General features: G+C 38.3%; 1 protein-coding gene across 1 annotated transcript in view; it reads right to left on the bottom strand.

Moving 5' to 3' along the window:
* Positions 1 to 1771, bottom strand: part of RORB (RAR related orphan receptor B) — a 147422-nt gene extending 145651 nt beyond the window's left edge. The window contains exon 1 of the mRNA XM_032675966.1: positions 1341 to 1771. Coding sequence (XP_032531857.1) covers positions 1341 to 1347 — 7 coding nt within the window. The 5' untranslated portion in view covers positions 1348 to 1771. The remainder of the gene's footprint in view (positions 1 to 1340) is intronic.
* Positions 1772 to 18879: the final 17108 nt, after the last annotated feature.

Genomic DNA, 18879 nt, shown 5'->3' on the forward strand with positions numbered 1-18879 from the left:
GCTCCTAAGAAAAACACTGTTAAACAAATTCCTGCCAGATGGCCCATAGCGAACACCCTAAGAAAGCTGGGGGAAAGAAGGCTTTTTAAGTTGATCTGCACAAATGTCACAGTTACAATTTCTTGTAAGCAAATTACAGGCGCACGTGATTTGTTAGAGCTGTTAACGCACGCTCTCACAGTAGCTGGCATCCCAAAAGCTGAAATCTTAACTAGAAGTTCTTTCTAGCGCGTCTCCAGTCATTAAAGCAAACCAGAGTCCCAGGAAATCTGCACGCGATGTCGCTGTCAACCCGGAGCGTGTCCCTCTCCTCGTAAGGCCTTCTCCTCCGTTCCAAGACCCCGATAGAGACTACTTTTTGTCCCTGTACCACGGCGACGGGTGAGGCAAGCAGCCGCCCTGAAGAACTGGGCGATAAAAGGGAATGTGGAAGATGGGGGTCGGAGGAGCTGTGCAACCCCCGCCGATGCCCGAGGCTGGCAGGGGTTGTTCTTGCCCCGGTGCCGGTGGTCGCGTGACCCGGAGATGGGGCCCCAGCAGAGTTTGGCTCTGGAGACATGGAAACAACGCATTCCCACGCCTTCCGCAACCCTCCACACCCACCTGGGCGCCCGGCAGCAGCATGCAGCCCCCCCTCCCAGCCCCAGAGGACAAGAAGCCCAGCAGCTCTCCATTCCTGAAGGTGTCCCGTCTGTGAGGATGCCCTGTGTTCTCCTACGGGACCCACAGTGGGTAAGGCTGCCCTTCACGGCAGGACTGCGCAGGCGGCACAGGGTGGGGGGCCGAAGAGTCCTGCGGGCACGGGGAGGGAGTTCCCGGGCAGCGGAACCCTTCCCGCCAAATTAGCAAACCATGGGGAATGGGGATCCCCAGGCGGCATGCCGGTTGGGGAATAGAACTATGCCAGCGAAAAAGTCCAAGTAAAAACTTTTGTAGAGAGAAGGGAAAATCTCTCTCCGTGATGACAGTGACCCGCGACCAAGCTGCAGGGTTCTGCCGTACGGGACACCTGCCGAGGGCCACCGCGCCCCGTGGGCAGCTGTAAATGGGGACTTCACGGCACGGATACTGTCAACCACCCTCCTGCCTGCCCGCCACGGGCCAGGGCTGCGCCGGGCTACCTAGCACAGGTACGTAAGGGGTGTCCACCCACCCTCTACCTTGGGCTGTGTCGCGGCCCCCACGGATGCGGGGATCACGCCGCCAGCAGCCACGCCGGCAGGCGGGTGCGAGCCATCAACTTTCTCCCCCGGACCGTCTCCTCCAGCACGAAACCTTCTCTCCAGCCCCCTCCGCAGCAGCTCTCCCAAAAAAGAGCCGACGCCCCCCGGCCCGCTTACCTCGCATGGTGTTGGCTCCCCGCTCCGCGCAGTCATGAAGCTGGGAGCCCGGGAGCCGCACCGCACAGATCCCGTCTCAACACCCGCGAAGGCGGCAGCCGCCGCAGCTCTGCTCTGCCGGGAAAACCATACCTCCGGGGCGGCTCCGCGGGGCGCGGCTCCGCGGGCTGCCCGCCACCGGGCGCAATCCTCCGGGGCGGCCGCCCCGCGACTGCCCTCGCGGAGCCTCTGCGGGGGTCGCCCGGGCGGCGGAGCGGCGGCGGGTGGCTGAGCAGGGGAGGAGGAGGAGGAAAGGAGTTACGTTAGGAAAAAACAGGAAAAACACGCGGAGGCAGAAGAGAGGGGGGTGCGCGTGGATGGCAGAGCATGTGCGCTTTCACATGACAACGGCGCCCCTCAGCAGCTCCCCGGTGCGGATTTCCACTGCGCAACCACAGGGACGCGCGGAGAGAAAATGAGACCCAGTGAGAAAGCGGCAAAGCGGCTTATAGCGGGGGGTGGGCGGCGCCGCCGGTACAGCCCCGCCCGCTGTCAGCGCCGCCGCCAATCGCCGCGGCCCGCCCGGCACCGCCGCCGCGGGTGGCCCCGTGTGCCGCCGCCGCCACCTCCGGCCCCGGCCCCGGCCCCGGCCCCGGCCCCGGCCCCGGCCCCGGCCCCGGCCCCGGCCCCGGCCCCGGCCCCGGCCCCGGCCCCGGCCCCGGCCGCGCAGGGTGTGCGCGGCTCCGGGGGCTCCGCGCCGCGCTGGCCCGCCCCTCACCGCCCGTTCGCGGAAACTTTTGCTCCCCCTGGGAGTTCTTGGCCGCTGGCGGGTCTTGTCCGGCAGCCGAAGCTGGGCGTGGTGGTAATCAGAAATGAGTCTGGTCTGCGGAGATCTGGAGTTTGTGGAGAAAAGTAACTGGCGCAGAAAATCAATCACCTCGTGTGCCGTTGTTAGTGGGGAGGCAGTGTCTCCGGGGAGAAAGATGAAAGCGCTCGGTCTCCCCGCCGTGACCATCATCGGGGAACCGCATTTTGCGACGAGAGTGGGAAAGTTTCGTGGTGAGTCATTTTCTCATTAAAGAGCCAATCTGGACGTCGAAAGCAGTTTGTTTTCCCTGTGTAAAACTAGCAAAAGGTTCTGCAGAAGCGGGTTTGTTCCACAGGCAGCAGGACTTTTTCTTGACTTAAAACTCCCCCTCTTATTAATTGATGTTTTTTGGTTTTCCCCACGGAAAAAAAAAAAAAAACCAAACCAAAAAAAACCAAACCAAAAACAAGAAGCCAAACCAACCAAACAAACAACCTCTCCAAAACTCCGTGATCTTTTTAATTTGGGGTGTCAGGGTCGGGGGGTGTTGTTGGTTTTTATGATTTTGAGGTTTTTTCAGCTGTATAGTAAATCGTGCCACACAACCACAGCACATCTCAGTGAATCATCTTAAAAACAAGTCCTTGGTACCGAGGTTCACAGTTCCTAACTCCAAGGCTAAAATGAGAAAGAAAACCCCTGATTTAACTGAAGTATATCCATGCAAAATTATTAATATCGACCTCATAAAATGGGTTATATATTTTATACTCTGAAGTTAAATATGGATCTGCCCAAATAGATTTGTTCTTTCCTACATGAATTATCAGACTAAGTTCTATTAGGTCTGTTATGCAAGAGATCAAAGGTAAGATCTCTTTTGTTCTGAAAAAGTTAAGATTTATTTTAGGAAAGAGGCAAAGTGAAGTGTCCACTCATGGTGCAAACTTGCAACATTTTATTTCTGGGAAACAAGGTTACAGGTTTAGAGGAAGCAATTCTAGTGGTTAGCCTCTTTGAAAACACCTGTTTGAACTGAAACTGAGACAGACATGAAGAATCAGCTCTGCCACTATTGAAAACGTCTAGATTTACCTGAACCGTGGTGAATTTTAACTGCATCCACTGTAGTGAAGACAGTCAGTTAAAAATAAAAAAATTCATTCCTAATTCCTAAGATACTAGGCGGGGTTTTTATTCTTCACCATTGCATTTATGCATTTTATATACTGCATGCAAAGTTGTTAATACTCATGTAGGGCATTTTCTGAAGATCTCATCCAGAAACTCTTACCAAATATTTGGTTTTTACTGTACTTATATCAGCATATCTTCCAATATCAGTTACATGTTCTCCATCTTCACACTTCACAAGACCAGGAATTTACAGTGGCATATTTTCTTTTTAATTGAGATTTCTGCAGATGTGGTTGGCAGCAGTCAGGCTTGCCCCTGGGACTCTCTTCTGTGGATTTTCCCACCAGCCATCTCTTCAACCCATTCATCATGTTCAAAAGTTTCTGGGATAATTGCAATAAAACAACTTTCACACATCACTTTGCAAAGCAAGTTAGGAAGTATGGGATCTTCATCTTATCTCATAATAGGTATAATTTACCTAATATCTAATATGGAATTTAAGTGAAAGATTAATGAGCTCCTGAATAGTGCTTGTGGCTTTAGAAAAGCAACTTGGGAGAGAGAGCAGAGATTCCATCTACTTGGTGTATTGCAACCAGGACACATTTTTTTTTCCCTACTGGATACCCTCCTAGCAGCAGGAAGAAAATACAGATGAATTTCAAGAGAAGGCAATGGCTATTTTTTCATATTCTGAGTCTTGTTGTTCTTGTTTATGCCAATATGATTTTTAGATTTAATTGTTCTAAAGCCGCATCTTAACATCAGTCAAAACTTTGACTGGTAAATAACAAGCTGTCTACTTGCTATACAGTTCATTCAGAATACCTTACTCTCTTGCACTACTGCATCTTTATTGGGAATTTATATTGCTTTTGACAATGGAGGAGAAAAATGCCATTATTTTCTCTTAGCTTGATTTGATTTTGATTAAAAGCCTTTTTCTTTTTTTTTCTGTCTACGAAGTCGACATATTTTGCCCCCTGGGTTTCATTTATTTTTCTCACTACCATACAGACTGGCAATTTTTATTTAGCTATTTTCAGAAGTCCTGGTAGATTTTTAGTTAATTTATCTGTGTTGTTCTAATATATGTTATGTACAATGATGTCTGAGCTAACGTCTTCACTAGCTGGAGCAAGTTGTTAAATTTGAAATTTATTCTAATATTTAGGATATTATCTACTAAGCACTAGTAATGGTGGCGATAAAATGCTACATGTAATAAACATATGTGAACTTAAGTGAGAACCAGGCAAATTATAAATGCTTTATTTCAAAATATAGGGTAGGGCTGCTTTAAACTTTTATATGCTGAAGCAGGTTAACAATACACAAGAAAGCCATACAATCTGGGGTCATAGAGGAATTTATAGAATATCTAAAAAATGAAAACATATCTTCAGGAGCTAAATAAATTGAGTAGTACAATTCAGCCCACTATTCTTGTAAGATGTTAGTTATCCTAGGTTTCAAAGAGAGCCTTTTCAGGTTTTTCTTATTTCAGATGAGTGCTTCAGAGAAAAAGTTTAGAAAACACCAGAGAAAAAGAGTTAAAGTATTAGAAATAATTTGGTTTACTTTAAAATATAAATAAATATTTTATAGATAAAAAAGCATATTATTGCTATTATATATTCTCACTGCAGAATAACAATAAGAAATGGCCTTTCACAACATTCACTTGCATTAGCTCCTTTCCCAAGGCTTTTTGGATGACAAATCTTCTAAGACAATATTTAAGGCCACATAGTTTTATCATTTTAATAATTTGCAATATGTTCATTAGAGCTGCAGCAAGTTATGCCTAAATTTAGTTGCTTCATTAAAAAGTACTGAATAGAAAATGGTCAAAACAAACCGTGTCAGGCAGGCCCCATTTCATTCCCCTGGTGTCAATGGCTAATTTGTGTTGACATGAAAGGATGCCAGATGCATCCCATAGCCCAAATTTATTTCTTAGGTTCAATAGGAACTAAATTGGTTACAATTTGCTTCATCTCATCTGTGTCCAGCCAATACAACTCCATTGCCAGACATTCCTAACTTTATTTAAGTCATGAGGAAGACTTTCTAATTTTTCATTTTATGACTTGTGCATCGAGTTATTGACAGACTGAGGAATCTGAGCTCTCTCACAGATTCTTCACTTCAGATTTACTTTCTAAATTTTTTCCTATTTCTTTATGCTTGAAATCAAAAAAATATGCATTTACACTATACTATCTTTATCTTCTGTAAAGCCTTTTAACCATCAGGTAATTTTAAACTGTTTCCACAGAATATTATTTAATTCAAGAACTGTGCATTTTCTTCCAAACCAGTAAAATGGTTTTAAAAGCAGACCTAGAAAGTCCTGACACAATCAGAAGCAACATTTAGCAATTGAAAATCTTTAATTATGCCAATTTAGTTTTAGAGGCTAAGCATGTAATGCATTATGCATGACAGGATAACCAGAAACTTGAAAAAGTTAAAACTAAAACCCATACTTGACTATTTCCTCTCTCTTCTGAGGTGAAAAGCAATCCCTAGCCACAAAGAAGGAATTTCAACTCCTGCAAATACTTCTTGACATTTAAAACCTGATGTTTTCTATAATACTTGAAATTTATTATAAAATTTACATAGTTGATGTAAAAATTTTATTCTTACAAATGTGTTGGTTTTTTAAGTGTTACTGAACCCATTTTCATTCTGTATGTTCTCCCCTACCCTAATGGCAGAAGTTGTATAGTGAGTTCCCCTGCTTTATGTACAGTATCAATGACTGGATCGTTTTATAGAATGTCCCATTTCAATATATCTTTGCACAAAAAGGATACTAGCTGAGATACTAAGACAGCATCACCACCCCACCCCCGACGTTTACCTAAAATGTTCAGCAACTGAAAAAACTATCTGTAAGGATATAATTGCTGGTCAGAGCTGCATTAACCCTAGAACACCACAAACTTGAAATTATAGTTTGGGTTATAAAATTCAGTCAGAGAAGGAACTAAATTTGACAGTAGTACCTATGCCGAAATAACTTGGAGTTTACTCTGCAGAAACTGCAGCATATTTGAATATTGATGAAGGGAGGAGGCAGCAGTGAAAGACTGTCTTCCTGCAGCAAAAAGCTTCCAAGAGGCAATGACCTTCTGAGATTTGTGTCCACTTTCTCTTTCCTTGGCAGGTCCAAGAGGTACTAACTTGTTTTGAGGCAACCCAAGACCAAGAATGGTCTTCAGTGAAGGAGACAGAAAAATTAGAAGGAATATGTGGGCAAAATAAAATGCTTTGGGAAAGAAGCAAGAGACAGAAGACCTACCTTCAGATCAGTGCTTCAAATCCTCCTTCTAGCAGCCTCTGAGGCACCAGAGGCTAAAGCTTGGGAAAAATAACCTGAGTATCTTTAAATGTGCATTGCTCTCATGAAGTAGTTTACGAGTGAGGATGTATTACAACCAATGATTTTTCCGTTTAAATGGATGGTGACCTCCCAGCTAAACATTCTTTTTGCCTAATGGAAGCAGTCTGATTTTTCAAATTTTTAGTGTTGTTTCACTGGAGAAATACAACCCACAGTTATTTTATTCATCAGGAAATTAATTAATTTTCATGTGGAATCCCAGCTTTTCTATTCATATTTGTGCACTAGAGTTTTAAATTTTAAGATCAAAGAAGTCCAAAACCTTTCTTCTAAAATTGTATTTTTTTCATTGTATGCAAAATAGATCACTATTATTTCTGTGCTAATATCTATTTAGAAAATCATACTGTTTAGTATATCGCAGCTGTTTACATGATTTTTTTAGATCAATCTTTCACTATGAGAAGGATGTAAATGATAAGCATATGCTTACTTATAATTCTTTTCTGAAAAAGGTAAAATTAAGGAAAACAAATGGTGTATATTCATTTCAACATACATTATGACTGAAACTGGAATCTTGGATATAAAGCATAACAAGAATATGAAACAGCAAAATTTAAAGGGTCTAACATTCTGGGCTTTGCAAGAAGTATGAAACATATTGACAATGAGTAATCTGTAACCTTCTCTTGATGATTCAGTAATGTACTATGTTACGATAAGTTAGTATACCTGCAGAATAAGGATGGGCTGGTTCTAAAAGTTAATTTTGACTAAGCATTTTTAAAATGACTGTATTCAGTGGTTTTGAACTGAATAATACATATTTCTTTCAAATTTTCACTCAATTGAGAAATGTTCAGGTTTCAATATTTTACCTTTCTTGTGGCTTTTGGGGTATTCATATCTAGTGTTCTGTTCTAGACTAATCTCCCTTGCACATCGAGTCTACCTCTGCATGCCACAGCTTTAGCTGTAGCTCGTAGCAACAGTTACAGTTAAGGATGCTTAAGAACTTCTATTCCAAAGCGGCTTTTTAGTTTCTTCTAACTTTTTTTTACATTTGTTCTTTGTTTCTTTGTTTCGTTCTTTCTTTCTTTCTTTCTTTCTTGACTGAAGGTATTTATAGAATGACCTCATAAAGAAAGAATCTTTTCCATCATGGAATACCCACCTACTACATGACAATATTCCTGAGATATATACAAAGGTTTTCTTATTTTTTTCCCCTCTATGTTTTTAAAGAATAATTAAAAGATATCCATAAAGAACCCCTACCTATTTGCAATGTATATACTCCAAACAGTTTGAAAACGATATACATCAGTTACCTCCTACTTTTATGGGGAAAAAATAAAATTACTTTTGACACAGCTACCTTTAAAATTGATATCCGAAAATACACTTATTTTCAGATAGTTGGAAAAGCCATGCTTAAACACTGTCCCAGCATTAAGGCCAGGGATATTCAAAGTGCCTATTGTTGGCCTAGTTTTTGGAAGGAGATGAAAACAGAATCAGTCTTTTTAAAATACACAGCCTAAAAAGCAGATTTTTTTTTGATGTTAAAGCATATCTTTAAAGAGAATAAAAGAGCCTACAGATTGCTTACCCCTATTTTTGTCATGGTACATTTACAGTCCAATGCAAAGTAAACAAGATGGTTACACCAGATAACAAAAACAGTCTCTGAATGCAGAAGCGACTATCCATGCTCCTCTTTCCTTAAAAAAAGCTCTTTCTCATATAAAGGTATTAGAACCACTTTAATTCTTGCAGTTAATTTTTCCTTCCAGTTCATAGGCCAATCCCAAGAGGGAAAAAATGTCCTCAGCTGTACCCCTTATACGAGACAGACAGATTTAGCAAGTCTTGATCTGAGAAAGTACTAATGCAAATGCTTAAGATTAAACATGTGGTTATGTGCATTTCTGAATTAAAATCTGTGTCAGAACGCTTATTTAGCTACAATTGTGATATGAAGAAAATCTTTCCATGTTGGCTGACCTAATACAGATAGCGGCATTATTCTAAATATTCCTTTTGTTTTATACATTTTGGGTAAGCTACATAGGATATGTAGATATTTGCATGAGAGACATAAACTAGCTCATAAACATTGCCTGATTTTCAAAATTATTTTTGCTATAATTACTGTGATAAGATATGACTGTGACTGAGACCAGGTGATACCTTCTAGATACAGAGATACAAAAGCTCTGAACTACTCGTACTTGTGAATAGATATGCAAGGACAAGCTCTTATAAGATATATTTGAAACAAATAAATGCTGGTATAAACCATGTTCTAGGCACATATACCAGCCCATGCTATTGTAGTGTGTCACTACAACATAAAAGTGGTCAGCACTTAAGTACCTCCAGCCGTATCTGGCTCAGGAGTGGATAAATGCACAAGTTGAACACAAATAAGCAAGATCAAGGAGTTAATGTTTTTTAAATCTCAGGTCTGCGGGATGACCAGTTGCACTTGGCAAACTGTCAATGTTCTCCACTGGTATCTTCAGCTTAATCCTAAGAACAGGAAAATGTAAAACCCACTAAGACATTGTGTAGCGTAAAGAAGTGAGTTAGCTTTAAATGAAGTATTTTTGGTACTGGCAACACTCAAGTTGTGATAGCACGGAGCTTACTCTGTAAGAACTTTATTCTGCTACATGGGCAAGTTTAGCAGCCTGTCCTGCACTTCATGCTATTGTGAGGTAGCTGCTACACAATATTTTATGTAATACTTCTTATGCAGAAGGTATCCAACAAAGCAGAGGCACATGGCAAAAAGCACTTCGCTGGGCTAGAGCTGCACTACGCCATATAATGTAATAAAATATACTTTAAAAATGTAATAATGTATATTATATGCTATAATACAATACACTACAAAGTTTATTATATTATATTATATTATATTATATTATATTATATTATATTATATTATATTATATACACTACTTAGTTTATTCTAACAACTTTTGCCTATTCATTATATCATTCCCCCTTACTCAGAACTTTCCTGCATGAAATGTGGCCATTATTGAGATGCTTTGAGATTGATCTTGAGATTCTTTGTCAAGAAAAAAACCTACTTACGTGACATGAAAGAAGCATTTCTGAAGGAAGGCTACCTCACTATTTATTGAGACGTGTCTGCCAATGAAAGGTAAATCTCCAAACACCTACAATTATTGCAAGACTCAGGTGAAATTAACAACTTCAAGACTACTGCTGCTAATAGGGCAGAGTAAAAATCCATCAAGTGTGTCTTCTTTACTTTTAATGCCAGTCACAACGACAAGATCCTGTGTCCCCTAGGCCCATGGTGGGTTGCCACTGCATTGCAGGGAGAAGGCTGATGTGTCAGAACACATTAACTTCCTTGGCAGGTGGGCAAGGGACGACTGTACAAAGAGGTATTAGGCCCAATGATTAAGGAATATGAAAACATAACAGTAATTTCAATTAGCAGACAAAATATTGATACACTTGGAAAATATTCAAGAAAGAACAGCAGGGACACATTTTTCAAAACTGTAAGAATAAGAAATAAAAGAAAGGCTAAAACCCCCATATTCACAAATTAGGGATTATAACCCAAGATTAGTTTTACATAGGGAAACAGAAAAGTACAAAAGTAACTGTCTTATTAACTACAACAAATTCAAATTAATGTAATATTTATTATCCTATTGTCTTTCCAAATCTTTGCTGATTTGTAAATGCTGCCATTTTAGTCATATGAAATAAGAGATTTACCTTACGTGGGACAAAGAATCATATTCCCATCTATTATGCATAGTATTTCAGGATTTGTATTAAAATCACTTATTTAAAAGAACAACAGGATAGAGATAATGAGGAAGATAAGTACTAATAGACACAGAAACACAAAATAAAACCAAATAAATTTACGAGAGATCTTTACAAGCTCTACTTGTTACTGTATTACATCATGTTTTGTATAATATGTTTTTTGTAACTCTGCCCAGCACACTGGACACATTACTGTGATGAGACCAGAGAGAGGGAATATTGAGGGGATGGGAGGCAACATGATGCTTCTTGTAGACCTTTTGAGTTTTAGAGGAATTTGCAAATGTTATACAGTTCCTTCTACCCTGTGCAGCAACAGTAGTCTGACCAGACTGAAAATGCTTGGAATCCATAGAAGTAGGGATTTTTTGAAGGCTGACAAGTGATAGGTTTTGGAAAAGATTTTAAAACTTCTTTTTTCAGCTCTTGAAGAAATCTATAAGCTGTTGAGGTTTGTTTTTTTTTTTTTATTTGCAAATAAAAGAGTACAGTGCTTACCATTGTTGGAGAATAAACATTGTCCTGGATAATTTATGGTAAAGTATGATAATTTCTATACTTCTAAAGGCTTGCTAGAATGTGTAAGTATTATGCTTGTATGCTTTTGTATGTGTCAAACTAATTTAAAAAAGCTTTGTCTTTAGGAGAAAAAGTATTATGTTAGAAAACTTTGGTAGTATAATATCAACATTGATTAGGTAGTTATATATTACAGATATTTTTTAGACTGCTATACTCAGTGTTTCTTTTTGATTGGGAAGATACTAAAAGAGTCCACTATCAAGAAATATAGGAAAATAATGTCAAGCACTGTCAAACCTCTTCAAAATTACAGGAAAAACCTCCAAACAAATAATTCTAAGGAGTCAAAAGGATGATGAAAACATTATTCAAATGACAATTGTGGAAACATTATTCAAATGACAATTGTGTGAAGTCATAGGAGGTTTAATTTCCTTTTTCTTTTCGTTCAACAACAACAACAACAACAGCACCACGACCATCACGAAAAACTAAACCAAAAAAATAACAAACAAATAAAAAAAAATTGTTGCTTCCTTGGTCTTATGAACTATGCAATTGAAGCAGACATGTTCTTTAAAGAAGCAGCCACTTTTAGTTTTTCCAAATATAGAGAATCAAACACCAAACAAATAAACAAACAAATCAAGCCTCTCCTTTGTGCACATCCCCCTGGCCAGCCACTTTACACGTGACACATTTGGAACAGCTTCTATCATACTTTTGAATCAAACCTTTCATGCCCAAATATACCTGTGCAGAAAGAAGCTAAAGTCAAGGCTTCAGTTTCAATCTTAAACAATTTTGTTTCAGTGCAAGATGTGAAGTCAACATTGATAAATATTGTTTTGTCCTTGGACATTATACTCTTGCTCTACTAAATCTCTTCTCATTCTATTAGGTCCTTCTGCAGCATTTTACAGCTATTGATCATACCTTTGTCTTGCCTGCAAAACTCTATCTCTGTCAGTTGATGCCTAATGTAAAAACTTACCCTGCACAAGGATCAATTTTGTTTCCCTTCAACTCTCTACATAATTTATGTAAACCACCAGAGGAGTACCTTCATGCTGGTGGGAAGTATGTGATGCTTAGCTCTATCTGTGCTACATCTCATTATGACCTCCAGCATGGTTAAGAAGAAATGGGCTGGCCAAAACCAGCCAAAGCTCAGTCCTATCTGGAGATAGCAAGAAAATGATTACTTATGGGCAGTCCTGCCACATCATTCTGAAAATACACTTTGGTATGTGTGCAGTGTATGGCTGCTCCCAGGTGCTTGCTGATGCTAAACTCAGACCAGGAAGTATCAGTTAAAAAAATGTCAATAATGTACTAATGTCTAGGAAACGTCATCCAGTTCTGCCAGAAGAATGACTTCCTGTGACTGCACTACAGCCCTGAAACAGAGCTGGAAGTGAAGCTGCTGTTGATTAGGGAACTCCAACTAACTCAGACAGCTGTGATATTTTCACAGTGGCACAGCTACCCCAAGCGTAAGAGACCTTCCACTGGTTTGCTATGGAATTTTTAATCTAATTCCATGAGTCTTATATTTCTAGGTGGTCCCAGATACCTAGAAGACTGTTTAAAGCTGTGGAATGATGCATGTGTTCTTCTGCACAGTAGGACTTCCTATGATAAGGGTAAATAAGCAGAAGATGAAGACTTCTTATGGTCTGGTCTTGTATTTCTAGTACATAAAAATATTTGTTTCCAGTGAAAACTGCCTTTTCTGAATTTTAAATTTTCTATGCTTCTCCTCCTCCTTCCCTTCCCCCAGTTCTGTACAGGCAAAATGTTTTGGTTTGGTCTCATATTTTCACCAGATACCTCATTCTACAGAATCTGAAAAACATGTTTTTCTAAGTACATAGTAAATACCATGAAATTTTGTATTTAAGGAAGTGCAGTTTTCTTTGTACATGCTGTAGAAATATAATTTTTATTTAGTATACTCTGTTTACAGAGTCAGATCTTGATGTCACTGAGAAATATCTGCATATAGCAGTGATTCCTTGATCAGATGGAATGAAAGGGAAACTGTCTGTGATATTGTCAACCTATATAGGCACTACCAAAGCAAAACATTCAGTTAAGTGAAATATATAGTAAACCTGTATTGGTACTTGGCAGAAAAAAATTGTGAATTACCACTATGAGAGAAAACTACCCTAGTGACATTTGAGGGTCTATGCAGTTGTCATCCCAGATTTCCTTCAGAGGGGACTTTAAATTAAGGTCCCAGGCAAACAAATATTTATCAGTGAAACTGAGAAATAATAATTAAAATTTAGTGGCTTAGGAAGAAAAGGTGTAACTAAGCTAATAAGTGAAAGAAAATACAACACCTAGAAGAAAGATTACTATGTAAAATCTAGAAATAAGACCTCTATTTACCTTTTTACTTGCAGCCTGTGAAATTCTTGCTCGTGTAATTTTTCTATAATTCTTCTGCACCACCCATTTATTATACTGGCTTGTAAGGAAAATTAGAGTACAGAAAAAGTGAGGGGTTGCTGTTCTTGGTAAGGCTTCTTTTACATGTCAAACCTGAATTTAAGCAAGGTCATGTACTTGTTATATTGAACTGCATACCCTACATTAAAAAAAAAAATATTGAAAACAAAAACTGTTTTATCATACAGAGTAATTTTGGATTCACTACTTTTAGTGTTAAAATAAAAATCAAATTAAAAAAAATAAAATCACATCCTAAAGATCAACTTTTGAATATAATATAGAGCCTAAACCCACATGATATTGCTTTAAACATTAACAAAAGCTATTATTCAAAACACGAACACTAAGGAAAAAAATTTACAGGGTCAGCCACACTTGACTACTTGGCAGCTAGCAAAAATAAAGTGCAAGAAATCAAAATTTTTCTTTCAAAAACTGGGAAGAAAATAATGGAAGTAGCATTCAGTAGATGTAATGAAAAAAATCTACAGGAAAACATATTTATGCAGTATAAAGAAAGAAAGCACTTACAATGAAATCCATAGAGTTTCCACAGGGACTTGTTTGAATTAAAGCATAATTTTTAGACAAAGCAAGCAAGACTAATTTAAAATTTGCCAGCAGTGAGTAATTTACTGTGTCCTTTTGTAAAGCAGCACTAGCAACAGTTTTTACTTATCATGTTAGAAGTCTAAGCAACTGTCTCCAAACTAAACTCACATTGTGTGAATTTACTGTGGCTTTGTCTTTAAAACATCCCTTTCACTGCTGTCTTGCTTTCTTAGTGTGACTTGCTGAATATCTTGCTCTACACCACAGGATGTAGACCTGAAAATGGCCTATAGCATGGAAATCAGTCCGGATGGTCCTCACTTGGAGAGATATAGGTTTTGTGCAAGTAGCTTTGTCCATGAGTCTGTGGAGTGAAGGCAGTGCAACAGCTCCAGCACTTGCTCAGTTGGCACATACTAGTTGCAGCAGCTCCTTTAGTTCATAGACTAGCAAATGTAGCCCCAGCCAAGCACGTGGAGCCAAGTTCTGTTCTTATTTACACTGATGTAATTCTGAATAGACGCTGACCTGTTTTATTCATTCATAGCTCATACTTTGGATATGAAGTTAATGCTTATTCAAGCAACCTCCCACTCATGTAATATTACTGTCCTTACTGAAATTAAGGCAAGGTTTGACTAAGCAAAGACTTCAGAATTTTGTAAATATTCAGTTAATGTATAATTTTTGCAAATTCAAACTTGTTTGACCCTTAAGTGAAAGCAACTCTGCTGAATTTATTGGAATTGCAGCTTGTTTCAAACTGCTTCATGGTTTCATTTAAACCTCTGCATGCTTGAAAGAGGAATTTGGAATAATAAATGTTTCAGCCAGGCCATGTAGAAAGTGTTAGTAGGTGTTTCCTTTCACCCTAGCATAAGTTTGGGAGAATCAGATTTTACTCTTGTATATATTTCATACAAGACTGCTAAGAAACATGCTGAGATTTTTTCCTGGTTTTGCCTTCCATATCTGAAAATAAAAAATGATAGCAATGTTTCTGTACTCTCAGTAAATCAATATTCCACCTTAACTGTATCCTGAATTTTATATGTGCTTATAAAGTGCCAATTCAATATTTAAGCAATAATTAAAAAATTAAAAATTAATCTTTATTAAAAAGTTATGGATTTAGACTTAATATGATAGGGTGAAGCCAAGGGTAGATAACACTCTAGCAAACTGGATGTTAACTTCATTAATGACTAATTTCCAAAGAGTTATTGATATTATAAACTAAATTCAGTGGTTTAGAACAGAAATGATACTATTTCAGTTGCTCTGTCTACCTTTAAATTAGCTATGGCATGATTTGAGGCACATTTAGGAGAACAGCTGTTTTTAATTTAGACTTTCTGTCCTTATCTTTAGTCTGACTACCTTGGACATATGTATTTTTAGTAAAAATCCAAACCTAGTAAATTGGCAGCATATATTTCAGCTAAAAGTCTAAACATTTAAATTAGGCAGAGAGGGCACCAAGAAATGAAATGAAGTATGCTCTGGTTTCATATATGAATAAAACTGATGCCAATTAAAATTCATCTCAAACCTACCCAGGCATATTTTCCCTTAATCTGTTAGTAACTTTTCTTTCTGTGCTTTTCTTTCACCACTGTTACAAAAGAGAAATACAGTCAAATGAAGCTAGTGTAAACTCCATGCAAGCGATTCATACAGCTTCAGTATTGCTGTATTTTACTGAAGCAATGCAAAGCATCATAATGCCAGCACAGTGCTTAAGAAACAGCAGCAGATTTTGAATAAAGAGCTCTGCATTCCACTGGCAGCCAAGGAGCTCAAACAGAAAATATGCCAGTAGTATAGACCAATGCATTATCACCCCCTCCCTCTTGCTGCATAACTGTGCTTCATAATGTGCCATAACATTGGCAAGCACAGCTCAGAGCTTTTTAAGAACACAAGGAAGCTCATGAATAATGGTTGAATCAGGGAAGTGATAATTAAATGAGACAACTGAATACCAGTGGAGTCCCCAGTGGAAAATACTCTTCAGTGAAAATCATCTTCATTCCCTCAGTTTAGCAGTACAATGCTAAAGATATTTTTCAAACTAACATTTTAAAGAAAATATTAAGGTTCCCAAAACCATAAGAGGCATTTTTTGTATGCAACTTCTGTTTTAAAATGGAAGATATATGATGTACTTCAAAGAGAAAAAAAAAATAAAAGCTTTAATTTTGATTTGGTGAAATAAAATATTTTGCTGATTTACAGAACTAGTTGATAATATTAAATTTATATAATAAAATACAGCAACCAATTGTGGCTAAATTGTAAGCATCTTGGCTTAAATATTTACTTCATGTTTTTCCTGGTATGGGAGGTATAGTTAATTCCAATTCCACCTATTCTGTGGCTTTAGAGCAAAGATGGTTAACTAGTGTCTATTCTTCAGTCACCAGTCTCAAGGGAGACAATTTTTATACAATAAGCATCTCTACTACCCCGTGTTCTGTTACTCCACCATTTTCCTTCTGACTTGTGCTGCAAGGCGAGGCTGCATATTAATTCTCTGCACTAAGTCCCCCAAAATGCAGTGGGACTTAGGAGGCAGAAGCTGCAAGCCATACACCCAGCTCCATTTTGTTGTAGTTTGTACTTGCCAAAGAAATCCTTTCCCACCTTACAGGAGTTAATCCCTCAAAACAGAAATGAGAAATGGGTCTTGTTATGGAACAAAAATTGCTTTCTGTAAAAACACTAAAAGTTAAAGTGATTCCAATGTCTTGAGATTCATGTGGATATGACAGTGAAATGAGACTGTGAGCATAGCGCAACAGTTTTTGAGACTTAAAGTGTATGTAATACATGTTCATTTGCTCCTTTTTATTTGAAATAAAGTCTTGTTCCTTTATCATCTAACATCTCGTTCTTAAAAAAAAAAAAAAAAAGCCAAAAATGACTGACAATGGATCTCAATGTTGCATTTCAAAGAAACTGAGAGCATTTTTTTAATTGGCAGTTCTTATATATCTCACTTGACAGCATTGCATTCAAGGCTGACACAGGATATTTTTAGCATCTCAAATGTGTGAATTAAAAGATCTGGGAAAAATTATTTGGGGTAGGTTGTTTATGTAAAACACCACACAGGCTATTAGCATTTGACATATTTATGTGATTTTTTTTTCAGAAAAGAATGTCTTCATTAAGCTAGAAAATTCAAAGGAAGTAAGAAGAATCCTTATACTACAAAGGAAAAAAGGTCAAAAGCATTATCCCACTTACATCAAGGTTGCAGAAGCAGATTTATCTTATTTTTAGGGGGATGTTGTAAAAGACTATGAACATTATTTATTCACAGACCGCTGTACTTCACAGAGCCTTAATCCATTGTAATAAAGGTTCTGTGTTGGGTATATATAAAAGCACAGATGGAGAAAGAATAAGATGAAATTTCATATTATTTTCCAAGTATTTTCACACCTATAGTTACTCTCTCTCTCTTGCTTTTTGGCTTAGATAACTTGGTCAATGCAGGTTTAACATCTAGTGGGTGCTCACAAATATTTTTGAATTCTCCTAGTTGTTCCAGATCCATTTTATGGTGCAAAAATACAGCTTTTTTCTACCAGAGGAAATGAACATGATGGTATGGCCGTGTAGGCTTGAACATCCTTCTGAAAGCTGGAAAACTCTGAGTCACCTCTGTTACCACAAAAACAGCATGATCTGGAGTAATAATTTAAATGGTTATTTTCCAGCCGTATTGGCTTCCTGATCCAGTTTGTTTTGCTGACACACAAGCAATTTGGTGGAACTGCAAATGAAGATTCATGCTTAGGTTGGCATAACTACCAAAACATCATTCTATGCCAGCTTGATTTCTCTCTGATATACTAGAATAAAATAGTTTATTTCAAAATTTATTAGTTTTTTATTTCATTTTAGTGATTTTTAAAGTTATTTTGGGGAATAAGGGACAGTGAAAATCACTGGGAAACAATGAATATAAACTGATTTCTTCTATAAAATTTAGCTGTTCAACCAAAGAAGCAAGAGAAAGTAAGTTCTAGACTAAGATCCAAATCATACCAAATATTTTTGCAGTTAGTTCCTATGACATTATGGAAAACAGAGAGAGATGAACTTATGCAGAGTGATGTTGCCAATTACACATTAGAGATGGGTCAGATTATTTAAATGAGACTTAAGAAGAGTAATACATCACCATAGAAAGCTCCTTATAGTTTCCGATATGCTAATCTATATATAAAAAGATGGTGCAATGTCTTGAAATACTATATAAAAGAGGACATTAAAATTTTCATCTTGTTAATAAAGTTATAGGTGCCAAGAAACAAATACAGTCCTTTGCTTTCTGAAAAAGTAAGATGCCTTTGATGGCATAGGTTACCAGAATTGATTTCAGCCTTGGTGTTTGTCTTTGCAGTCTTTAGGGAATATTTGTTTGGTGAAAAGACTATCATTCTCCTCTCAAAATGGCTATATTATTGCCCATATTTGGTCCCAGATTTAGGTAAAGAATATTTGCTGTAGTATGGGATGTCAATGAGAAGGAGAAAAACTTATGTGGAAAAAACCAAACACCAAAAATGGCTAAGCACCTTCAATAACGTTTAAAAGCCTGTTATTCATTGTGAAGGGCACCTTTAAAGCTATATGGTAGCACACTGGTTTAATTTAGGTCACATGTGAAAAACAGTACAGCATCATTCCTAATGCTGAGACAGACTGAAGAACTCTTGAAAGTATCATAATCCCATGAATTAGGAAGAATCTGAAAAACATTAAAGGACTGTTTCTCCAGTTTTGTCTTGCATTGAGACTGGGCAAAGAGGCACTTTAATCCAAAAAAAAATCTACATTGCTTATAAGACAGGTTGATCCTGCCCCTTTCCCTC

The sequence above is a fragment of the Chiroxiphia lanceolata genome, chromosome Z (genome assembly GCF_009829145.1).
Source record: "Chiroxiphia lanceolata isolate bChiLan1 chromosome Z, bChiLan1.pri, whole genome shotgun sequence".
In the NCBI taxonomy this organism is placed as follows: Eukaryota; Metazoa; Chordata; class Aves; order Passeriformes; family Pipridae; genus Chiroxiphia; species Chiroxiphia lanceolata.